Here is a 26,307-nt window from a genome sequence, read left to right as displayed (position 1 = left end):
AGTATTCTTTTTTGCATAATTTTGCAATTAATTGGCATCCAACATGGAAACAATTTAAGACCTGAAAACTAGTCCTGTATAATTTATCAGTAATTCATAGCAATAGTTTTAGGATAATGTGGAGAACAAAACAAAAGTGCGCCACCTAGCCATTTGAATAAATGAGTCAATTTCAAAAACGTTCCACTACCCCAAAAATAAGCACCTATTCAGAGCAGTTATTGAAATGGAGGTCTACTATTATTTAGTGGGGCTCAACCCTTTTTACCTTGCATGGGGTCGCTTGAACCACAGCTTATCCTCAATCAGAAACATACCAGAGAATTTAAAGGTGAACATTGCTTTACAAGAGGTTTCCCCACAGGATGTACCCCCGATTGAGAGAGAGAGAGAGAGAGAGACCATTTACCCTCAAAAATTCACTAACTTTAATTATGGACATTATCCACAAATATAATTGCAATTGTATTTTTAAGTCAAGATTACTTATGTGGTCTGCTGTCATATAATATTGGGAAACAGGAAAGCATTTGTTTTTATCAACTAATTGGCATATTATAATTTGTTATACTGCGTTTGCAAAAGTCTAGGTCATAGTTCAACCGGATCCAGCCAGCAAAAAGCAGGATGCGGAAGCGTTCTAAGATTTTAATCTCGGGAGAATTAGAGTTAAACGTTCTCAAATTACCCATACGAAGTAATAATTTCTTCCCACCAATACATTATTTTTGTCAGAGAACCAATTGGTCAAATGTAGAATTTTCTTCATAGCATTCACACACAATAACCCATGTACTCATTGCATTGTAGAAACAAAAGTGCGCTTAATGCAGAATTCTAATTAATAAATGAAACCCCATTAAAAAAGAATCTATTAATCATGTAGAAATTCATTGTTAATTAAATAGACATTTTACAATTAACATCAATACATATATGTACATAATTTCAGAGGAATACTTCCAACTCCAAATGTAAAATGTAGGAACCTGCCTATTTACATTTTAATAACCAAACATTCTGAAAAAGTGTATTTCTAGGTTTAGTATCTGCACAAAACAGACCCCCGCCCCCATCTTCACCCACTTCTCCAAAAAATAGCAATGAAACAAAATCTAGCAATATATCAAAAGATAGCATTTGAATTAGATTTTTACATCACATTATATTCGAACCGACACATTTTGAATGTACAGACTTAAAAATGCTACAAGAGGTATTTTGTTTTGTACAGTCTGAAGAGCATTTTGGTAGTTGACAAATGTAATGGGCAACTGTTTAAGATGGTTTTCTGATGTGTACATCATTTGTAAACATTTCCAATATACAATAGTTTGGACGATAGTCCCACAGTACTTTTGGAAGGAAAATGAGGTAACTTCCATTTCCATCTAGAACAATGTCGTTTTAAACAGCTGCCAACAAAGTCTCTAAGAATATCAAGATACTGGCGTTATAGTTTGCCAAGGCTTGATTCATTTGCTTTCAGTATTGCAACAGCATCTTTGGCAGCATGATAGATAACATTCTTCACCTAGAAGCAAAGGAGAAATGATCGATTTAAGTCTTTCAAAAGGTTAGTTTTACGATGTACGTGTTTACATTAGGTAAGCAACATTTATAAACACCTGAAAAAGTATTCAAACATTAAGGGGTAATGACCAAGATTAACAAGATTAATTTTAATGTTCATATCCCTCCTCTACTACAACACACCCCATAATGCAGGTTTATTAATGGATTTGCTCAAGCCCATTAAACTAAACTCTACTTCCATATCACTTTGAATCAGAGCTGTTGAACCCATATCACTCTGGAGCAGAACTGTTCTGGTTTCCTGATATTTTGGCAGAGGGGGAGTATAGTTCTTGAAAGAAGTTACCCACGATATTCGTTATAGAAAATTGTCAAAGATTTGAAATGTTTTCTTTTGCGTTTGATATTATATAGCGCAAACCTACCAGTGCCGTACAGGTTGTCGAGGGTAAGAAATTTTAGGTTAGAGTTGGTTACTACATATGGTATGGGATGTTCAGAGCATGAAGGCAGGTTGTGATGCGGGAATGAAAGGAGCATATGTGCCAATGCAGACAAGAAGCTTTGATCATCATTGATGTGATATGCACACAAAGAAAGCAGTTTCATTTGAACGCCTACCTGCAATTTATCCTCATGGTTGGTATGAGTATGCGATAAGTATCTGAATTCCTGAGTAAGCCAGAAGCAGTGCTTGACATGCTCAGGAGAAACGAAATCTTCTGCCACTTTGATACAGCTATACAAGTTATGAACCTGCCCATAAAGATAGTAAAACAACAAGTCATTATCAATCAAAGAATGAGACGTTTTTATTGCATACATTTTATTTTAAGCCACAGACATTACAGATTCTTACCTGATGTGGCGCACCTGCTGGTATAAATACAGCATCTCCCAAAAACTGGACAATGGCCCATCCTTGTACACCGTATTCTTGATAGAGACGTTTCCTTAAAGGCCGGTCCATATACCAACTCTGGTCATGGATAGGGTCGTGATCTACAGGATTTTCTTGGCCTTGTTCTTCGTATATCTGAAATACATACAGCATGGCATTTAACACATGTACATCTGTAATGTGTTATTTACAGGTTCAATAAAGTAAAAACCTATACAAGACCCCTGCACAATTACCACCCCCACAAGAAAATTGCTGCTTAAACGTGCCATGTTTCAGGTTACAAATAAGGTAATATTACTTATTGGTAATCCTAATTCTCCATTTGGATATCTACATTATTATTCCAAACATTCAAACAGCTCCTCTTATGGGTGGGATCACAACGCATTTTAATTAAATATATGACGTCAAGAAATGTTGAAAAGGGATGTTCTGGTTGCAATGCAAAACAAACCACCGGCTATGGTATCTAAAGGAATCATAACTGTCATTATAAACCCATCATTAGTCTGCCACCAACATGCACTATCATGGCTTCTTCCATTATGTAGATTCCCCAGGGAAATGGGGCCTTTTAGGGAGAATTTTAATTTCTGTGCTCATTCCCTTGAACCTTAGAGACCCCCAGCTCTTTTGCTGGACTTTTGGACCTTTATTTTTAAGCCTGGAGTGAGAGAGCCCTTTTTCTCACTCTCTCGTGTGTTTTGACCGGATTTGGATTATGTGTTTCCTTTGTTTTTGGATTCTGACAAACTCCATAGGCATATACATTTTGCACGGTGACAGCACCTTCAGTGCAGTGTCGCAGAGAAATCCTTTTTATTTCTCATAAGGTTTAAATACCTTTTCTTGTGTGAACTACTGTTCACAGGAATAGTAGAGTGAAATTGACTTTACTTCCCTTTACTCTTTGTAGTTCCAGCACATACCATTTTATGTGGAGTGCTGAGGGGTTACTTAGTCCCTTTTCCTACTTACTTTTATGTTACCCTCACTACTTTAAATGGCTGGTGGCAGTGGTTTAATTTTCCTACCATTGTGCTTTTCTACCGCAGGCTGAATCCTCAACTGCATTATAGCACCCATGGGTGACCATTTTGTCAAAATGGTCCAGGTCTTCTTTTTTCGCCATTTTCTGTTTGTGAGGTCTTTCTTTGGTTTTACTGTTCGCGCTAAGCCAGGTTTGAGCCTTTTGTTCGTTTTGCCTTTGGTGGGCTTCAGTACGGAAACCTGCCTCTGGCTCCAGTGTGTCTGGAAGGGCAGGAAGTGAGGGAGGTTCCCGAAACTCCCGTCCTTTGTCTTTAGGAATTTAGGAATGTCCTTTTAGGACAGCCAGCCAATCAGGACTACTAGCTTTGTGTCAATTCTGGGAAAGTATTTTAAAGTATATTTGATCGTTATATATTGCCCTTTTTAAAAACTGCTGTTAAAAAGATATATATTTATAACTAAAACCTTGAGTGCGAGTGTTACTTGGCTACTTGTATTTGTGGATTTCATTGCTACAGCTCACATGTACCCCTCTTGAGATAAGCCTGGCTGATCAGTCACACTACCAACTTGTGTAGTACAGGCCCATACCAAAAGGGGGGTTACCTAATACCAATAAGAAAAGTGTTGTGTAATCGCCCACAGGGTTACTACATCAATTCTTGCCTAACAGCGACCAACTTCTGCTGCTGTCCTGCAAGAGCCCTGTCTTGCTGTCGATCTTCAGCAGGCCTGCGAGGGAGCTGCGACCAGTGGAGTGGAGGGACCATCCATTCCTGATGTCTGGTCTGTACCCTGCGAAAAAGCCTTCGGAAGTGCCCCAGGACTGCCCTGTGGCTGACCAGCTCCGAGTTTGGGCTACCGTGCTGCCAACGTCACCGTTCTGCGTGGTGGCCTGGAACTTGGGAGGATCCTCAACTTGTCCTACAAGTCTTACCTCAGTACAATTTCTGAGTCCTACCATCAAGGGGAACCGAGATAGGAGGGAAAGTCCGACCGAAACAAGCAAGTCCATTTGTGTCGACGTGCTGCAGTGACTATCGTCCAAAAAAAGCTTACCCGAGTTCAGTCCAGTCCTGAGGCATCCTGCATCATGTTTTGCTGCATTCTGCACTGAGAGTCCTTGCACCAGCCAAAGAGACCAACCAGAGATCTGCTCTATCCTGCAACCCCTGCAAATCAAGGACTGAAGCGGACGGCGGGAAAAGCGAGCTTGGACCTTCTTCCACTGACCTGCCAAGTCCTGCGAGGAATCTGAGTACGGGGGTCGTGGGGGGGGGGGGGGGAGGGTGAGCTACAGTGGTTCTTACCTGCCGCTAAACTCCCTCTAAAAGTTTTGCTCACTTTTCTCAAACATTTACAGTACTTTGGCTTTGCTAGTGCTTGCTCGTGCAAGCACTCCGAAAGTTGGGGACACTGGTTAGTTAGAAGAGTCCTCCAACATTTGGTATCGTTCACTGGACCAGAGAGACCCTAAGGAACAAGTTACTTACCTGTAACTGTTTTCCAGCATGGGTCTGGCATGGATTCAAATGCTCATGAACAATCCCAGTAGTCAGGCTGGGGATCCTCTAAAGAAAAAATAAGTTTAATTTCTGAACTGTCTTTCCCCTAACAACTAATCACTGAGCTCTGTGTTATACTACCCCCACCCAACGACTGCCCTCTACTTAAGCCCCTCTTCTGGTAGCCATCTTCATATTTGGTAGCAGGTAAAGTGGCAGTAGGACCAAGAGAAGAGCTGCAGAAGGGTAGGCAGGAGTCTTCTCATGTGAATCCATGCCAGACGCATGCTGGAGAACAACAGTTACAGGTAAGTAACTTGTTCCTTCCCCGGCATGGGATCTGGCATGGATTCACATGCTCATGAATAAAGAATACATAGCAGTACACACATGCACAACCTCCTCACCAGGCTCACCTTCAAGCAAACAGGTTGCGCAGCGCTGGTTGGCCGACTCTTGACTCCTCACTGGAATCCCTGTCGACGCAGTAGAATCTCGTGAAGGTGTGCGTCGACCTCCACGTAGCAGCCCTGCAGATGTCCAGCAGGGGTACACCAGACCAGAAAGCCGTAATTGCAGCGATCGCCCTGGTTGAATGGGCTCTCGGACAGCCAGGCAACGTTTGGTTTGCCAACCGTTGACAGTGGGTGATGCAGTCAGAGAGCCACCTGGAAATGGAAGCCTTGGAGAGGGCCTTCCCATGGTTCACAGGGCCACAATTCACAAAAAATTGCGACGTCTTCCGGAAACTCTTCGTGGGGTCCACGTAGAACTTCAGTGCTCTAGCCACATCCAGCGGGTGCAAACTCCTTTCAGCCGGCAACAAAGGTGTCAGAAAAAACACAGGCAACACCAAGGGCTCGTTTAGATGAAAGTCTGACAGCACCTGGGGCATGAAAGGTGGGCATGAAAGAGGGGTGCATCCGCAGCACCACTCTCGTGTCGTGAAAAATAAAATAAGGTTGCTTACAGGACAGGGTCTGAATATCACCCACTCGTCGTGCAGAGGTGATGGCCACGAGGAACGCCGTCTTCCAGGACAAGAACTTCAGTGGAACTGTCTGCATAGGTTCGAATGGAGGGCCCATGAGCCTGGTCAGCACCACATTGAGTTCCCATGCCAGGGCTGGAGCCTTCACCGGCGGGAACAAACAGAACAGTCCTTTGACAAAATCCTTAACCAGACAGTGTGACCATAACGACGACCGTCCCGGAGATGGGAATAGTTTCTTACCTGTAACTCCATTTCTCCAGCATTGGTATCTTTCATGGATTCACATGCTTAGAATATTCCCCGTCGTCAGGCTGGGAATCCTCTATAAATTATATAGACCTTTTCCATAGGAAAATTTCGACACTTTTGTGTCCTATCTACATCGTTTTGGGCCGCGGCTCCCTCAGATTTAGACCCCAAAAGTAGTCTGGGGGGACATCTGGTTTGCATGCCAGGGGAGGTTGGCGGGCGCATGTGAATCCATGAAAGATACCAATGCTGGAGAAATGGAGTTACAGGTAAGAAACTATTCCCTTCTCCAGCATTGGATCTTTCATGGATTCACATGCTTAGAATAGATTGTACAGCAGTATCTCCCATAGACGGAGGTGTGTATGCAAACCAATATCTCCATAACCATAATGCATATTTATCATGGCAAAACATCACCGTATAGTATGTTAACAGTGACAACATCATACTTCAAATTACATTAGCCAAAGGATGTGACCCCCTTAATTGGGGCTTACCTTATTGAAACAGGTGCCATAGGACTGCGCGACCCATCTGTGTATCCTCAGCATGTTGCTGCTCGAGGCAATAATGCCGGGTAAACGTATGTGGTACCGACCAGGAAGCCGCCTGACAGATGTCTCCCAGCGGAATTCCAGACCACAACGCCGTCGACGAGGAAGTGGATCTCGTCGAATGGGCCCTTGGACACTTCTCCAGCGGTTTTCCGGCTTTTGAGTGACAAAAGGAAATAGTAGACAACACCCATCGGGCTAGTCCTTGTTTCGAGATCGGCTTACCTTTAGCCGAAGGGCCATAAGCCACAAATAGCTGTCTCGTGTCTCTGAAGCTTTGAGTGCGATGGAGGTAAAATTTTAAAGCTCTTTTCACGTCCAATGTATGGAGAGTCTTCTCCGCAACCGACGAAGGTGTTGGAAAAAACGTCGGCAGCACTATAGAAGAGTGCTTATGAAACATGGTAGGTACTTTAGGAATGAAATGAGGATTAGTAGCCAACACGACTTTATTACTGAAAAATCTCAAGTACGGTGGATCGATCACTAAAGCTTGTATTTCTGACAGTCGTCGAGCCGAAGTAATAGCTACCAGAAAAGCCAACTTCCATGACAAAAATTTCAATGACGTTGACATCGGCTCAAAAGGGGGCTTCATCAGCGCTGCCAGAACCAGGTTAAGACTCCAGCTTGGAGGGAATTTTTTCACCGGAGGAAAGGTTCGGAACAACTCTTTAAGGAAATGTTTAATCAGCCGGTCACTAAATAACGGAGTTGAATGTCTCTTCCGAGTAAATATAGAAATGGCAGCTAGATGCACTTTTATGGATGTAACAGACAAGCCTTTTTGAGCTAGGAGTAGCAAGTATGGTAGAAGCTGTTCCGGTGTGATATCCAGCGGGACCAGACCAGGTAGACCTGCGCACCATATGCAGAATCTCCTCCATTTGTATGACTATGAAGCGTTTGTGGACGGCGCCCTCGCCGCTTGCAAAATGTGACGACAGTCCGCTGGAATCTCTAACGTACCAAATTCAGAGAAATCAGGAGCCAGGCTGTCAGACTGAGGCTGTCCGGTCGTGATGCCAAACCCCCCCTTTCTCCTGAGACAGAAGGTTAGGGACTTTCTGGAACCTCATTAGTTCTGCCGCTGAAAGATCGAGTAGATCGGAGAACCACACTTGTTCTGGCCCAGTACGGGGCCACCAGGATCACCCGACATGGATATCTGTGGATCCATTGCAGCGTCCGACGTATGAGCGGAAATGGGGGGGGGAAGGCATACAGAAACTTGCCCGTCCACAGGAAAGAGAACGCTTCCCCCAGTGAGTCTTGCTGCGGCCACCTGCTTGCGTATTGTGGGCATTTCTTGTTGTCTCTCGTTGCAAAGAGGTAGAGGGCCGGATGACCCCATTTCTCGAAGACAGTGTAGTTGTTGGTCGCTCAATTCCCATTCGTGTAATCGGTTCATTTCCCTGCTGAGAGAGTCTGCTTGCACGTTTTTGACTCCTGGCAAGTGGAACGCCAATAGATATATCTTCTGCTGAATGGCCCAATGCCAGATCTCCTGGGCTTCGGATGACAGAGTTCTGGAGCGAGTTCCTCCTTGTTTCCTTAGATAAAACATTGTTGTTGTGTGGTCTGTCATAATCCGTACAACAGATCCCTTTATCCGTGGAAGAAAGGATTTCAGGGCCCAACGCACCGCCCTTAATTCCAGCACATTGATTCCTCCGATGACCAACGCCCCTGAACCTGTAGGGAATCCAGATGAGCTCCCCATCCAGTTAGGGAAGCATCCGTCACCACCGTCATCTGGAACACCGGTTCCAGTAAGGGCATTCCCTTTGTCCGATTCATGGAAACTCTCCACCACTGAAGTGCCTGCACAAGTTTGCTGTTGATGGTCAATTTGTCCGACCAAGGCCCTTGACTCTTTCCCCATCGATCCGCCAAGAATTCTTGAATCGGTCTCATGAAGGGACGACAATTCATGATTAAGGGTATGCAGGATGACATGGTCCCCAGTAGGGACATGTACCTTCGCACTGATACTCTGGTGTTCACCTTCCACTCCGATGCTTTTTGCTGCAGTTTCAGAACCCTTTTGACGGATGGCTTTACCAGCCCTGACTGCGTTTGGAACTCTGCCCCCAGAAAGACCAAGGTCCTTGATGGCAATAAGCAGGACTTTTCGAAGTTTATTGCGAAGCCCAAACGTTGTAGGAGGCACATGGTGGCATGCAGACTTTCCTGTGTTCTTTCCGGAGAGAACCCCCTCACTAGCCAATCGTCTAGATAAGGGTACACATGATGACCTTCTTTCCTTAACAAGGCTACTACTGGAGCCAGACACTTGGTGAACGTCCTGGGAGACGATTTTAGACCGAATGGGAGGACCTTGAACTGATAGTGGGTCCGTCCAACGACGAACCTTAGAAATCTTTTGTGACCCCGACGAAGTGGGATATGGAAGTATGTGTCCTGAAGATCTAGCGCCGACAAATAGTCTCCCGGTTGTATCGAACGGATCACTTCTTGGAGCGTAAGCATCTTGAACTTTAGATTCTTGAGCAGTTTGTTGAGTGCTCGTAGATCTAGAATGGGACGCCATTTTCCATTGGGTTTCTTGATGACAAAGTAACGGGAGTACACTCCCTGTCCTCTTTCTGCCACCGGGACCAGTTCTATAGCCCCTTTCTGCTGCATAAGCGTCACCTCTTGCCTTAGTATTTGAAGGTGGGGCTGCGCCGAGAACACCGGTGGAATGCGTGGCGGCTTGTCCTTGAACTGTAGAGAATGGCCCAGATGTATTGTGTCCAAAACCCATTGGTCTGTTATGCGTGCCCACTTGTCGATGTGACGAGACACTCTGCCCCCCAGGACGCCCTGTAAGTTGTCATTGCTGGCTTTTGGTCTGCTTACCCTTCGTCCACGAGGAGTAGGCGCCTCGTCATCTGGAGGTTTGGTAATCTCTGCCTTTTCGAGTAGCTTGGGCTTCACATCTGTAGCCTTGGGAAGAGTAGGAGGGCCTGGTGAAACCTCGGTCTCTAGATGATCCAAACCGGGAGTTACCTGATGCTCCTCTGAAGGGACGAAAGGAACGAAAATTCCTACCACTCTGGAGGGCTCCAAGGGAACCAGCCGTGTCAGAATCTTCTTTCATGCTCTTCAGGGCTTCATCGACTTTCTCCCCAAACAGGTGTTCTCCTTCGCACGGCATATCCATTACCTTATATTGTACCTCTGGTCTGAACATCGTGCATTTAAGCCAGGCTTGCCTCCGTAACACTACGCCATTGTTAATTTGCTTAAAGCATGATTCCGCCAGGTCGACAGCAATGTTAATGGAATGATTGGAAGCCTCTTCTCCCTCACGTACAAGCAGCATGGCAGACTTCCTGTTTTCCTCCGGCAGATGGTCCAAGATAGGAGCTAGTCAATGCCACATTTCCCTATCATACCTGGCCCTAATAGCCAGGGAGTTGGCTGCTTTAACTGTAGTCGCTCCGACCGATAGCACTTTCTTTCCAAAAGCATCTTGTCTCCTGGCTTCATTATCGGGCGGGGTCGTGCATTTGTGTTGCAACCTTGCCTTTCTGGCTGCCGCGGCGGATACCACTGATTCCGGCGCAGGTTGAGACGTCAAGCACTTGGGGGTCGATTCCGGTGCCTTGAATTTCTTTTCCGATCGACCTTTTACTGCCGTTTCTGAAAAAGGGTGACGCATGCTTTTCAGTCCCTCCTGCCAGACATGGTCTAAAATGGGAATAGCAAATATCGCCTTTCTTCTCTTTCCCATATGATCGAACAGAAAATATTTTTCCTCTTCTTCTGGGACTAGGCCAAACTCCGCACACGCCTTACCCATCATGGCATGGAAAGCACCCACATCATCAGGTGGTGATGGCTGCACTGGACTCTTCGGAGTTTCCATCTCCGCCTCAGAGTCCCATGTAGGGTCCCTTGAGGGGGATAACGAGATGTCTGAAACCGACCATTCATGTTACGACTGACAGTTCCCCTTCTTCCTGCGGACGAGAACGATCTTCCTCAACCGGGTAAGCGGTAGGAATTCTGGGTGGAGGGCGAGGAGCCTGGCCTGGCTCGTCGACGACTGGCGAGGCTTGCGGCGCTGTCGGGACAAGCTGAGGTAACCGAGTGTCCAACCGCTCCAACAGCTTCTGTAATGTGTTCAACACCTCGAGGGACAGAACAGCCTGGGGATTCAGTAAGGAAGAGGTAACTGGAATGGCACTTCCACTAAAGAGCGACCCGAACCAGTTGGTTGTAGTCCCAGATCGGTTGGATGTGCGACCGGATCACCGTCATCCTACGCCGACGAGATGGAGAAAACCGCTTCTGGTTGCAGCAAGGCTTCAGGCGGAATCGGGTCAAAAACCTCCGGTTGCCATCCCACCGACGGGGCCACCGTCGACGATGACATCTTTCCCATAGGCTCTGTTTGACCTGACGAAATAGCCGTCGGAAGAGCCGTCGCCGAAGACAAAGCAGGCGTCGACGACCGGACCGTCGTCTATGAAGTCTGTGGAGCAGGGCCTTGAGGCGTTCCCGCCGTTTTTGACCTCGACTTGTGGGACGAGGACTCTCGACTCGAGGTAGACTTACGACGGTCTCCTGAGGAGGATTTTGATTGGTCTTTTCTCTCCTTTTTAGATGAGGCGGAAGAAGACGAAGCCTTATGTGAAGAGAAGGACTTCGCAGGATGTTTCTCCAAGGGGCGTTTTTCAGATGAGCGCGATTTCTTCGCCGGAGGCTCCGCCGACCCTGATCGACGAGGGGGGACAGGAGACTTAGATCTCGAGGCTGTAGAGCCTACCTCCGATGCCGGGTACGCACCCGCTCCGTCATTGAGCCAAGTAACCAGGCGTCTGTAGAAGTCTTTTAGGGTCGTCTGTGAGAAGCCTTTACAGATCTCACACGTGTCCGCCGTTTGATGAGGGTGAAGGCAGTAAATACAGTCCGTATGGCCGTCTCCTTCATATACCTTCTTAAGACCGCATGTAGCACATGGACGAAATAACGCCTTTCCAGACATACTTCGAAAAGAAACAGTCGAAGCAGAAGTAGAAGAACGCACAACCTAATAAAAGAGTAGATCCTCGAGGTAATCCCACTACTTTGGTAGACGGTTGAAATCTGAGGGAGCCGGGGGGTGCGGGGCTACTTATACCTCTACGTCCTAATGGTGCAGGCGTACGCGGCCCCAAAACGATGTAGATAGGACACAAAAGTGTTGAAATTTTCCTATGGAAAAGGTCTATATAATTTACCGAGGATTCCCAGCCTGACGACGGGGAATATTCTAAGCATGTGAATCCATGAAAGATCCAATGCTGGAGAGCTGGTGTAGCAGGAGATAGCCGCCAGATGAACTTTGATGGAGGCATGGGCCAATCCTGCTTTGGCCAATGACAATACGATAGAACATGCTGAGCCGTGACTTGTAGAGGGTTGATCTTCTGTGCACAGCACCAAATGGCGAACCTCTTCCATTTATGCCCATAGCATTTAAGAGTAGACAATGCTCTGGCCTTGGCAAGTACCTCCTTGTAGTCTGCTGGGAGATTGTAACCCCTAAATCCTAATGCTGCAGGAGCCAGGCCTTCAGGTTCAGCGATCCTGGGTTATGGTGCAGAATTGCGCCTCCTTTTCTGGCAAGAAGATTGCGCACACCGGAAGCCTGACTGGAGGGGACGCTGACATGTGGAGAAGGTCCGGGTACAAGATATGCCTTGGCCACGCCGGTGCAACGAGAATCATCCTGCACCTGACCCGTCTGAGTTGATTGACTAGTCGAAGAAGCAACGGCAACAACGCATAGAGAAACAGGCCGTCCCAGGGGAATGAGAATGCGTCCTCCCCAGCTGTGGAAACCTGCTAGCAAAACTCCAGCACTTGGGGTTCGTCGCTGTCGCAAATAGATGGATCCGCGGAGGGGTCAGTCCACAGAACAGGTAATCCACTTAGTCCTGCCGAAGCTCCCACTCGTGGCAAGAGCGCAGCTCCCTGCTGAGAGAGTCGGCACTGGTGTTCTTCACTCCTGCAAGATGAAACGGGATGAGGAACATCCTCTGGGCGACGGCCTAGTGCCATAGGTCCTGTGCCTCTTTGGAGTGCGTGGGGGATATGGTGCCCCCCCCTGCTTCCTGATGTAAAACATTGTAGTGGTGTCCGTGAAGACCCGCACCACCTTTCCCTTGGAGGGACGGAAGGAAATACTGGAGGGTCCAAAACACTGCACGCAGCTCCAACACGTTGATGTGCTGCGCTTTTTCCTCCGGTAGCCACAGGCCTCTTGCGTGAAGACTTCCGGTGTGAGCTCCCCATCCTTCCAGGGAGGCGTCTGTCGGGACCGTCTCCTGGTGCAGTGGAGTCTGAAAATCCGAGCCTCCGGACAGATTTGCACAAACTCCCTACCACGGTATCGCTCGACGGAAGCTCTCACCAAGGGTGATCTTGTGCTGGAATCTTCCAGACACTTGTATCCAAAGGGCGTCGAGGAACTCCTGCAGGGGACGGATCCATAGCCTGCACAGCCGAATGAGGTAGAGGCACGACATCATGCCGAGCAGAGACTTGGACCTCACTGTGGCGATCTTCACGGGCAGCATCTGTTGTACCTTGCCCAAGATGGCCACTATTCTCTCCAACGCAGATTCCAGGCACGACACTGTTTAGCGCATCCTGCGATGGAGTCAAGCAGGACTTTGCATAGTTCACCGAGACCCCCAGATCCGTCAGTAGGTGAACAGTCCCCACTGTGTGGTCGACGGCAATGTCCTTCGAACTGGCCTGGATGAGCCAGTCGTCCAGATAAGGGTGACGGGAATCCCCTGCAGCCGCAGCTATGCCACCACAGGTGTCAGGCATTTGGTGAAGACCCTTGGCGCCGACTTCAATCTGAAGGGAAGGGCCTTGAATTGGTAGTGCTTCCCTTGAAGCGCAGGAACTTGCGATGCACCTTGTGAATGGGGATGTGGTAGTACGCATTCCCCACCCCACCCCTGGGGTACACGGGTGGGGGCACGACGCCACAGCTGGTTCAATCCTGCTTGGACGTTGAAGGGCTGCCTTGGGGACTCTGGTGACGACAACCTCCCCCTCCGAAGGCCTTGCAGCGGCCCGGTTGGTCTCCTGGGCCGAAAAGTGGGAGGGCTGGCGTTAAGAAGAGGAGCACCCGCCAAACCCTTTGGAGGATCCTTGGGACTTGCTGCCCGAGTGCTGAAAGGACGGCCTCCGTTGTTAAAGAGTGCCCAAATGACGTTCCGTCTACATGTCCGTCTTTATGGCTTGGAGAGACTCATCCACAGCCTTCCCAAACAAATTGACCCGTCGAAGGGCATGTCCAGCACCTTCGAAAGAACGTCCTGATGAAAGTTGGTGGCCTTAAGCCAGCCACGACGACTGTAATGTTTAACTCTGGGGCCCAGCAGAAGTGCCTGGTCCCGTCTGTCAGCAGGTTCTGGTCCGGTCTGTGGTTCTCGCAGTTGCCCAAAACACTCCTCCCCGCTCTGCCCACTGCTGGTTTAGTTACCCAATGGACGGAATGTGGGGGAGTGATCTGGATTGAGGAATGAGGTTCCAGGTCCCACGGAGCTGCTGGATCTCTGGATGCTTATGGGCTATGTTGCTTAGTCTTTAATGTCTTGCCCAGTTTCCTCACTGGGTTATAGGCGGTGTTGCATTTCTATCCAGTTCCTTCACTGGGCCCAGGTGGCCCAGGACTGCTGCGGCGCACCCAACCGCCTCGTATATATCCTCTGCTGAAGTGTGCAGTTCTGCGCTGGTTAGGTCTCTAGGCAAGTGTCCATGTACCATGGGGTTGGGTAGGTTCTGGAGTGCCTTTAAATGTCTAATTATCTTCTCTTCCTTCTTGCAGGTCGGTGGATTTCCTGCACCCTGCAGCAGTTGAAGAGCCCTCTGGGGAGCAGGAGCAGACCAAGGTGAGTTCACTGGGTGGGGAGGGGAGTGTGGTGGTAAAGACTGTCTGTGCTTACCATTCCCTGTGTGCTTTATATTGCAGGCAGAAGACTGGAGCCGCAACGTGGGTGAGCTGACAAGAGAAATCAGCTGATGCCTGCTTCCGAGTTGCCGATGAGTATAAGTTGTTCCTTTTGTGGTGCCGGCTGGTGATCAGCTGTGAGTCAGAGCGATCAGCTGCTTCTGTTGAGTTGCTGGAGACTCACCGAAGAACCCAGAAGACTGGAGCTGCAGGGTGAGAGCGGAGTCAGATCGTGACAGGCAAGCGTCACGCTTCTGCAGAGCCGGGGAAAACGCCACGCACTGGGTGTGGCTCAGGGCGGGGTTTATATAGCCCTGGGCCCACCCAGCACCACTAGGCCACCATGGATATTTCTACAGCAGGCCCTCTAGGGGCCATAGTGGATTACATTGAATAGTCCAAACCCGGGGGCCATTTTGGAAGGGGCATTGCCTAAAGCAATGGCAGCAGCCAGTTTCTGCGCCACGCTGCCATTTTCCTGGACCAGATGCCACCAATGCTGGGGGTCATGACAGCGACGAAGGCAGATGCAGTTTCCCATCTGGCAGAACACTGCGTCGGCAATGTCCGTGGTCCGACGCCACCTCGCCATCCTGCAGAATTTCCAGCACTTCCGACATCTTGTCATCGGGAAGGAAGTCAAGGATGGGAGCGATCTTTAACCACAACTCCCGGTCGTAGCGAGCCACGATGGCGAGGGCGGCCTTGATGGTAGTCGTTGCAGAAAAGATGATTGGTCGTCCCATGGCATCTAACTTCTTGCCCTCACTGTCCAGCAGGATATAAGCCGCTGAGGAAGAACCACCCGAGGACAACTTCTTGGTTGTCGCGGACACCACAGAGTCCGGAGAAGGCTGGGTCCGCAAGCACTTGGGCGCGGAGTCCGGCACCCTGTACTTCTCAAGGCGATCCCTCTTTGCCGGGGCCGTAGACGGGTTCATGAGAGACAAACCTTTGTCCCAAATGTCATCCAGGAGTGGGACCAAAAGGATGGTCTCTTTGCCTCTTGGTGCCAATATAAGAAGCCCTCCTCCTTCTCTGGAGCGAGCTCAAAGAGTTCCGACGCTCGGGCGATCGAGTGGAACAAGGTCTGGTGAAGGTCTGGGAGGCAGGAGGTCCCCTAACCTGCCGCCGTCGTCCATGCCCATCGTCGCTGTGTCTGGGTCAGTCTCATCCCTCGGGGGAGGCAGGGTGGGGATTGGGGGAAGAAGAGGGGTTGACCGGGGCGAAGGGTGGCAAGGAGGTGGAGGGTGTACTCTTCTTGACCGGAGGCTTCCCTGGGGCCAAGGGGACGGTCCTTGTTGGCGCTGCAGGTGGGGCCGCTGGCACGATAGACATCCTTGTCTGCATCTCAACAGACCAGCGTATGCACTGCCGAGAGCATGTCCACCGAGAGGTCTCTAGGAAGTAGCTGAGGTGGTGGCAGCTGAGGTGCAGGCGGAATAGGCCGCTGGGGCACTAGCTGGGAGTTTAGGCCCTCGTTGCCTTGCTGCTCTTCCTCGACGGTATCCTCGCTGTCGTCACCTTCATTGTCGTGCTCATCGTAGGGCCTGCTCCCTAAGTTTCCCTCCTCCTGGATGGCTTGTAGGCCAGTGAGCTCCTGAGGAGATATCCGTACCGTGGAGGGCCACCACACCCACCAGCCCCTTTTTTGCCTTCAGAGGGGAAGGTCTCGGGGAGATGACAGGCATCTTCTTCTCCAGGGTCTTCTCTATGGGTCGGAACGCAGCCTCCCTCCTGGGAGGAAGGGACACCCTGGTCTTAGGGGTCACGCCCTGCAGAGCCACCTCGGCAGCCTTCGCCAGAGAATCCGCCACCCCCTCGATGGAAGGCTGGGCCTTCGCCGGGTGTACTTGGGCCTTCATGGTCGGGGCCAGAGCCTTGTCCTGTTTGGGTACAGGCAGTAAAGGCACTCTGAATGCTTGTTGTCCGAAAAGACATTCCGCAAGCTGCAGCTGGAGCAAATCCTGAACAGGGGAGTTGAATCCTTTTTCTCCAACAGGGTCCATGCGGCGTAGGCCTGAGAATCTTCTGGAAGCCTCCACGAATAAACTTGGTGAAATCCACCCTTGAGGGGGCGAGGAAGAATCTGGAAAATGGGTCCCCGCTATTCAGAAGGTTGATCGATGGAGCACAAGGCCCGATTGACCAATAAATAGAGTAATACTCTTCCAAAAAGCGCAAAAACGCAGTGAAAGCTCGAGAGCTTTACACGAGGACTCCCAACACTTGAATGTGTGGTAAAAATCTGAAGATGGCTGCCAGAGGAGGGGCTTAGGTAGAGGGAAGTCATTGGCTAAGGGCAGTATGACCCAGAGCTCAGTGATTGGTTGTTGGGAGAAAGACAGTTCAGAAATATTGTAATAACTATGTACTATAACTGTATTGTAATATATCATGTTCTTTTCCTACCTGTATTACAACTAAGAAAATGCATATTCTTGTAAGGCGCCCAGATACCTTTGGGTATGGAGCGCCCTATAAATAAATAAACCAAACTGATTTTTCTTTACTGATGATCCCGAGCCAGACAGGGAATATTCATTAACAGGTGAATCCATGCCAGACCCCATGCTGGAGAAGGATGGTTGTATAGTAATTGACCTTTTCATTGACCTCAGGAGAATCAACCTAATTTAAAAGGTCAATTAGGACATATGCATGGGGAGGCACCCCGCAACCTCCCCCAATCCAAAAACCCCAGCAACCTAACACCCAACCCCCTTATATTATTTATAATCCAAACCAACCCAATACATATATATAAAATAACTAAAATAATATAAAGGTCAATCGTGCAGGTCAATTGGGACCACTATAATTAGGTCAATTAGGACAAAAGGTCAATTGTAAAAGGTCAATTTGGGTAATACTGCAAGGATTAAGTTCAAGGCCCTCTACATTATCCACAAGGCCTTCTGGGGCCTCAATACCTCCAACTCTCTCTTCGTAAATACCCTCCTACTCAAGCTCTTTGCTCCTCTACCTCTCTCAGGGGTCAGTCGCTTCTCCAAGCAACGAGTTGGTGGTAGATCTCTTTCTTCAGCTGGGGCCTCCCTCTGGAACAGCCTCCCTGCTTCTCTGGAACTAGAGGAGACCCATCTCCGGTTCTGGAAGCACCTCAAGACCTTCCTCTTTGCTTCTGCCTTCTCTCTTCCTCTCCCCCGCTGATTTCCTGCACTTTTGGACACCTGCTGGCCGCACTTACCCTTGCACCTGCCACCTGCCAGGCCGCACTGCTTACTGTTTTGATCCCATGTACAGCACTGCCCCCTCCCCTTTCCCCTGGACTTGCGCGATCTCATTCACTTGGCTTAGTAGGATCTTTGTCTGCCCTCCCTCTGTCCCCCTTCCTTGACTTGTCGCGCCTTGAAACACTTATCTATAGGCCTGTTATGAATGCCATATCATATCAAATGTAAATTGGATGGAAACCGCTCTCTACCCTTAAGCAGTAATTCTACAAGGCAAGTCAAGAGAAAATAAAATGGGAAGCCCCAGGGGCAAACCAGGAACAGTGCTGTGTGCTGCAATAAATACATGTAGATGAACAAAAAGTCATTGCAAAGGATATATTCAAAAATATACTATGGTGTCAGCAACATTACACCCATAAAGAGTAAAAGAAAAGGTTCCCACTCACTTAGGAACATGGAAAAAAAATAAGTCTAGCAAACAATTTGCTGGGGTCTCACAGTGGAGGGAGATTTGGCATAAAAATGAAAATCCAATCTAACAAGGTAGTGATCCATTTGAAGACTAACTGTTGACCCCTCAAAGACATTTGAATGGGGAAAGGGAAAAACTGAGCGATTATTTGCTGGGACGTTTGGGTCAGCAGAGGGTTTCTTCAATAGGGTTAAGAGTTGCGGATTTGAAGGAGGCAGGATAGAGTGCTGCGGAGGGATAGAGGTTTAAGAGCTCAGGGAGAGCAGGGCAAGAGACAAACTAATGTTTTGACCATGAGATTGCAATAAGATGCAGAACACAGACTGCAAGAAGTGTAATTACTGGCTTCAATTACCTTTTTGAGGAACTGCCTGATTTTTTCTGTATCTTTAGCAGCATAAATATGCCATAATGCTCCTGGTTTCTCTTTACTTTCAACGAAGCGTTTAACTGTGAGTTCATCTGCATCACCGTCTTGAATAGTTTTAAGTACTTCTGTTTAATGAAAAAGGTTTGCAAATTAAGTTACAAAAGTCAATGTATAAGGATCCCGCCCCCCCAAAATAAGAGAAATTCAGAAACCCCCCTGTGAAGCATATACCGAAAGATCGATAGTCTAAATTAAAGGTGAATCTGCAAGGTCTGTCAACTATACAGTACCATTTTGGCACAGATTAGCATGTGAAGCCATTCCCCTCAAGCATCTCACTCCCCTGCCACCAATTGTTAGGCAGGAAAAAAATATCAAGTTTGGTTGTTTGTACCATGCTCATCCTAGCACATTTCTTCAGGCTTTGTACATTTCACTGCCACCTAGGCTGCAATTTATTTCAAATGTGTATTCCTTTACCTATGTATATTAAGCAGGCCTCAAAAGGTTTCACTCACCACTAATCAATGGTTAGTGTTCGAGGACTCCTGGCGAGAAAGAAATGGTGCTGTGGTCATGTAGAATGGACGAGGCAAGTGACTTCATGCCTGACTAGTATTGTCCACATTTGTACCACTGATTTAAGCCTAGCACTATTATATATGCATACAAGTTGTAAAGGATAACCTTGCTCTTGGTCGGGCACACCATCAGGAATGCCTACATACACCATGACATTTGCTGCATCAGATACATCCAAATGGAGGTTTGTGGTTCCATATTTCCTGTCCTCTTGCGTGATCAGACCTGCCATATAATGAAATGGATAAATACATTACTTTGCATCCATACAAAACATTGTTGATAGCTTACTTGAAAAGGATTACTTTAATGCTAAAGCTGAATAAGTAAACCTCACATGCAAATGATACAAAAGTCTCACTCCTGGTGCACACATTTGAGCTTTAAAAATTACTTTTTAGACCAGTAAATACTTTAGATGTACATATATAAAATGTAGGATAAATGGCCAAGCAGGGCTTGAATAGCTGTTGAACCTCCTCCTCCCCCTGCACATTTCCTTAAGATGTTTTCAAGTCTGGATATTCACTCCGATAGTTACCAACAACCTGACAGATAATTGGAATCCCGGCAAGGCTAATTTATCCTGAAGCCAGATATTATGTTTAAAAACCTTTCATTACCATTTAAGTAGGAAGTCTGCTTTTTACCCCCATGTGGTCATCCACCGTACATTTTGCTGGCTTAACTGGGGTATGACTTCTTTTTCTCCCAGCCACAGACGTACCCCCTTTCGGACACCTGAGAGGGTATCACTGTTAGTCATGTAGGCTGGGGCTGGTGGTGTCTTTCACCTATGCAAAATGGTTCCACACGGTGGAAGCCATTTTATCTGGCTGGGTCTTTGACCCAATATTCTATTAATCAAAATAGAGGAATAGAGATCGAATGACTAGCCTTGATCCCCCAAAACAAAAACCAGAAAACAAAACCCACACCGAAATGGTGATGCAGATAAGTAATGTAGATGCAATATAAGATGGTATCCTAACCTAAGAAGTCCAAACCATAAGATGAATGGGGCTTTGTGCCCAAAAGTCAGAGTCCAACACAATGTTTCTCACAGGTATGGATTCTCTTTAGAAAGGATGCAATGGGTTTGTGGTGTTGATTAGTTTCAAACCAATTAAAACTTTTATAACAACTTACCAGAAAATCTGTAGGTTTTCTGGTTTCTTCCAGAGCCAAAACTAACCCATCAGCAGGATACCCAACCCACGTTTTGACAACCAAAGCTGAGTGGAATGGAGATAGAAGACAAATGGACTTGTTCCCATTGTTATCCTATGAATGACAGGGGACATGGGTGTCATGGATTGTCCGTGGGCCCAATCTTTATTTTTGTATTTATTTATATTACGCCATAGCCAGCAGGCATCAGGGCACATACATTTAGACCAGGACATACATATTGTGAACAATACAATAGGGCACTAATTCTTAGTCTTAAGTGTCAATTCCATTATTTATTTTTTAACATCTTTATTTAAGACTGCCAAGTACATAACAGATAAGCATCATTTACAGGACATGTGTGGATTCTGCAATGCGTGGGAAAACACAGCGCGTGGTATAAGATTGACAAAGAATTTTCACTCTGCTAGTTTTCATCTTCATTTCCAGAGACTGACAATATTCATTATGGGGACATTATGCCAGATCGGTCTCTGAGATGTGCGATTTATTATCGAATGTGTCCGTGGTTGACTTCAGGTAGTTCCGCAAGGGGGCCCATATATCTTTTGGTCTGCAGGTGGCTGTGACACTCCTAACATAGATTTCTTCAGTCTCTTGAACGTATACAAAGTATTTCAGCCATGCCTGCCCGGTGGGAGGGGCTCTGGCCTACCATGCTCGTAGAATGTTCCTCTTGGCAACAGACCCCCGCCACTGCAAAGAGCCGCTTCGTTCTGATCGGGACCTTCCCTATGTCTCCAAGTAGATATTTCAATGGAGTAGCTGGGATTTGGAGGTCAATGATATTGCTCACGGTTTTGGTTACCTGTCCCCAAAACTGCTTGATTGAAGTGCAATCCCAGTACATGTGGAAAGAATTTGCTGCTCGGGCCTGGCATTTGGGGCACTTTGGCTGCAGCGCGTGATCAAATTTAGCTATTTTGCTTGGGGTAATATGTAGATGATTTAGTATCTGCCTGAAGTTTGCATTTATCGAGATGTATTGTATTGGCAATACCTAGTCCCTTGGGTGTCCTCTATAGAGATTCCCAGGTCTCTCTCCCAAATGGCTTCCATTGTGTTTTTGGAGGGAGTGTGTCGTTGAACAGCATTACAGAGAGTGGAGATGGCGCCTGTTAAGCCCTCTGGTGTCAATCTCAGTTACGGATGGATGGGCGGGGGGAGGGCAGGGTGGGGGGTGGGCTTCCGGGAAGGAGGGCCACTTCCTGCATGCCGCCTTTAATCTGTGGTACTGCAATGATGTTACTAGCCCAGCTTCGCCTGGACATCCCCCCCCTCCGGGGACACAAATTTGTCGTCTGAATATAGGTCTCCCACCCGCATTTCCTTACCTGGGTCCCATCCGTTCTGCAATGCTGTGTCTAGGGTGGGTTCAAGGTCTGGGTAATGCCATGCGGAAGCATAGGGCCAGAATGGATTTTCACATTCCACCCCCTCAATAAGTCGAGACCAGGCTCTTACAGTGGATTCAACCAAGTCTACCTCCCCATAGTTTCTTTTGGCCTTGGCGAACGGCATCGCCCTAAGGTACAGTGAGGCAGGCGCAACCTTTTCGGCTTGTATATGTGTGTATGATTCAACATCTGCTGCCCAGTATTTTGCAAAGTGTGCCTGGGCTGCCTGAAAATATAACAGAAAATCTGGGGCTGCTAGGCCACCCTGTTTCATACTTCTCGCACAGCTTAGGCCATTGAAGTCTTATTTCCCCCACCGCAAACAAAATTCGACGCTAGTTTCTGCAGTGTTTGAAAAAACGGCCTGCCAGGCCATATTGGAATATTAAAGAACAGGTATATTAGTTTTGGGACTACTACCATTTTAAGTAATGCTATTCTTCCGTGTAATGATATTAGAAGTCTATCCCATACTTTGAGTTTATTTTCCAAGAGGACCAGAGAGGGGTCGTAGTTGTTGGTATAAGGTCTGTTTGTCTGTGGACATTAGAATTTCGAGGTAGCGGGGCAAAGTGGGTGACCATTGTGTAGTGGCTGAGGACTGCATTGTAGAGGATGCAAGAGGGATTATTTCGGATTTTGCTTGGTTAATCCAGTATCCAGAGTATTTGGAGAAGATCTGCATCTCCTGCATCACCGGGGGTAAATTTGTTTCAGGGTTCCTGAGGTAAAGCATTGCATCATCTGCGTATAGGGAGAAAAACTGGGCCCCCCCCCCTATACAAATACCCCTCCACACATGTTCATACCTTAGTTTGGCCACCATACCCTCTATGGTGAGCGCGAATATGAGGAGTCATAACGGGCAACCTTGCCTGGTGCCTCTCCCTAGGGCAAAGCTTGCCGATAAGGAATTGTTAGTTCTAACAGTTGCTCTGGGGTCGGTGTATAGGACTCGAATGTCGCTAGTGAACACCGGGCCAAACCCCATTTTGCTCAGAACAGCATACATATATCTCCATGATACGGAGTCAAATGCGTTTTCAGCATCTAGGGTGACCGCTATGGTCTGGGTCCATTTGCGAGGCAATAGAAAAGAACCTCCTAAGGTTTAGTGCAGTGGAGCGGGTAGGAATTAATCCTGATTGATCAGGGTGGATTAGCTTATTCATATATTTTATGAGACGGTTGGCGATTGCTTTAGCATATATTTTGGCGCCCGAATTGATTAGGGACAAAGGCCGATCGGAGGTAGGGTCTTAAGGTGGTTTGTGTGATTTGAGGAGTACAATAATTATTGCTTCCCTCATAGTATTGGGCAATGATCCCCTTCCTAGTGCCTACTCCCAGACCTCAAGTAACTTGGGGGCGAGTTCTGTTGTGAAAGACTTATATAGGTCGACTGGGATACCGTCGGAGCCAGGGGTCTTACCAGCTCGTAGATCCATGATGGCCTTTTCAATCTCTTCGATGGTCAGGGGGAGGTCAAGATCGGCTTTATCGGTTTCATCTAATTTGGACAGGGGAAATTAGTTCATATAGTCACACAGTTCCTCAGGGGAGGTCGTATCCTTATTCTGGTAAAGTGTACTGTAGAACTTCCGGAATATCTCATTAATGTCGCCCGGCCTCATATAAACCTTCCCGTCTGTATCAGTTATGCTAGTCATATGTCTCATTCCCTGTTCCGCTTTGATGAGGTTGGCCATTGATCGGCTTTGTTACTCTCACCGTATTTTCTGGCTCTCATGGGTTGTGTCACAAAGTAGAGTTCCCGTTCGGCCAGTGTCTTGAATTTTTTCAGTTGTTTAGTTATTTCTAGTAGATTGGTTTTGCTTTTGCTCAGAGCATATGCAGTCTCAAGATCTTTTAACGTTTGTTCGGAGTGCTCCAGTTCTCTCCTTGCTTCCCGCAGTGCCCCGTGTGAGTGACATCAATTGCCCTCTTAGCCAGACTTCAAAAGTTTCCCAGATCGTAGCTTCGGACCCAACTGAGCCAGAGTTGCGCTCGTAGCAGTCCAATATCTCAGTTCTGAGTGTTTCTATCATGGTATCGTGTCTTAGCAGGTTAGGGGGCATTCTCCAATTACGAATGGTGGTGTCTACGTTGTGTGGTAGTAAATCAAAAAGGACTGGGGAGTGGTCTGACATTGTCTGTGGGAGAATCTTACAGTCGCTCACATCTGCGATAAAGGTTTAGGGAGCACAACCAATAATCTATGCGTGAGCAGAAGCCATGTACATTCGAGTAAAAGGTATACTCCCTTTCCTGTGGGTGCAGTTCTCTCCATGCATCGGCTAAGGGGAGCGTGGACATGGCTTGAAGAATAGTCAATGCTGCTTTGGATTGGTTTTTGCTGCCGTCTGATGTTCCGTCTAGTGTCGGGTCCAGGGTCATATTGAAGTCGCCGCCCCATATTACATTGGCGTGGCCAACTGGTGATATTAGGTTTAGAATCTTTAGGTAAAAAGAGAGTGTCAATATTAGGGCCATAGGCATTAATCACTATTGTTTCTGCACTGTGTAGTACCCTCACATAATCATGTAGCGGCCCTCGACATCAATGTCGGACCTGGATAACTGGAAGTTCGCCCGCTTGTACTGCCGTGAGCACACCTCTAGCTTGGGTCGAGTAGTTTGTGGCAACTTTCGTGGGTCCCCCTGTTGGGGCAAATGTGTCAGTGATTTTCTCGGTAGCATGAGTCTCTTGTAGAAGGAGGATATCAATTTTGTGTCTGTTGGCGTATGTTAGGAGTTTCCTTGCCTTGATCGGATGAGCCAGGCCCCTGATGTTGCATGTCAGGAGTCTAATCCCTTGCGTTTTCCCTGTCGAGGACATTGCTGGTCTATTGTTCCTGTGATTGCAGTATCCTTCTCCGGATCCGATATCGCTTTTTCTGTGCACTCAGCAGTTATTTTCGTTATTCCCACTGATTTCCCATTACTTCAACAGTTTACAGTATAGGATGAGTAACATGCAGGCTGTGTGTGAGTAACGTTGGTTATAATGTTCCCATCCCCAATTAGGCAACTGGACTTTTTTCCCCTCCCTCACTATCCCCCCCCCTCCAAGTGGACAGTGTAACCCCTTAAACTGTTTCAACCTTTGTAACGTTGGGTGGCTTGTGTGGGTACCACCTATCTGACATTCAGACCGCCCTAGAGGACGCCGCGCAATCGTGTAGCCGAACAGAGATTGCGTTAACTGTACTTAGTTCTTTGGGCATTAGAGGGCCTTCAAGTGTTGGAAGCGGAAGGCTGGCCCTCTTGTCCAGGGGCAGCGGGATGTTGCGCTCTATATAGCCCATGGCTTCTTCGGGAGAGTCAAAGAATTGGGATTTGCCAGAGATCTGCAGGCGGAGTCTGGCAGGGAAGAGCATTGCATAAGGTATAGACCGAGCTCTGAGTGCTTTCCTTACCTGGTCGAATGATCGTCGGGCCGATTGCACTCCACTGGAGAAATCCGAATATATGTGTATTCTGGCAAAGTCACAGGTGAGGGACCCCTTCTCTCTGGACAGCCTCAGGATCAGGTCCCTGTCTCTGTAATTGAGGAAGCGGGCGATTACCATCCGCGGTGGTGCTCCCGGTTTCGGGGAAGGGGCAAGAGCCCTGTGAGCTCTCTCTATTAGAAATAGTTGCGAATATTGTGCATCGGGGAGTACTGTGTGGATCACTCCTTCTAGGAAAACATTCATAGTGACGTTAAGGGGCTTTTCAGCTACACAAACGACCCAAATGTTGTTACAGAGTGATCTCGATTCGAGGTCTTCGTATTTAGTTTGGAATGCTTTCAGTTTTTCCTGATGTATTCAATATCTTTTCTGTGTTTGATCGAGTTGTCTTCCAGTTCCCCTATCCTGGTTTCTGTTGCCGTAACCCTGTTCACTTGTTGCAGATCAGATTTAATCGAGGATAATGTGCTTCTGATTTCATCTAATTTACTGTTAACCACCGCAAATCCAGTCTGGAGCGCTGTCATATAGGGGTCAGAGGGAGTGGCGTAACACAAAATGTGGGGGCCCCCCTGCGAGCCATGCTGAGGGTTCCCCCCCCGAACTCGGCAACAAATCACGGGTCGCGCCTCACTCTGGGCCGGCATAGATTATCACGCTTGCGCAATACGTGCTGCTGAAGGGATATGCAGCACAATGCACTAGGAGAAAGATATAAATATATGTGTTTTAATGCGATATACAGCACACTCTGAGAAAAATTGCCTAAAAAGCCAGAGTATTTGCAATTGTTTTTGTAGGGTAACACTAATCCAATACATGCAAGTCACCAACAGTGCTCATGAACATGAATGCTTTGCTATTAAAAATGCCATGCCAAAATGAAAACATGTCCAACTGACTGCACAATGTAGACCAGTGTAGACATGTAATAACGTT

The 26,307-nt window shown here is 47.6% G+C and overlaps 1 protein-coding gene across 1 annotated transcript in view; it reads right to left on the bottom strand.

Annotated features, from left to right (window-relative positions):
• Positions 1-872: 872 nt before the first annotated feature.
• Positions 873-26,307, bottom strand: part of KDM3A (lysine demethylase 3A) — a 331,646-nt gene continuing 306,211 nt past the window's right edge. Inside the window, exons 22-26 of the mRNA XM_069632181.1 lie at positions 19,428-19,547; positions 18,726-18,865; positions 2,396-2,572; positions 2,158-2,292; positions 873-1,534 (exon numbers count right to left, since the gene is read on the bottom strand). Coding sequence (XP_069488282.1) covers positions 1,454-1,534; positions 2,158-2,292; positions 2,396-2,572; positions 18,726-18,865; positions 19,428-19,547 — 653 coding nt within the window. The 3' untranslated portion in view covers positions 873-1,453. The remainder of the gene's footprint in view (positions 1,535-2,157; positions 2,293-2,395; positions 2,573-18,725; positions 18,866-19,427; positions 19,548-26,307) is intronic.

This window comes from Ambystoma mexicanum, chromosome 6q (genome assembly GCF_040938575.1).
Source record: "Ambystoma mexicanum isolate Mex_15411 chromosome 6q, UKY_AmexF1_1, whole genome shotgun sequence".
In the NCBI taxonomy this organism is placed as follows: Eukaryota; Metazoa; Chordata; class Amphibia; order Caudata; family Ambystomatidae; genus Ambystoma; species Ambystoma mexicanum.
The sequence above is the reverse complement of the archived record's forward strand: the minus strand, read 5'-3'. Positions and strand labels throughout refer to the sequence as shown.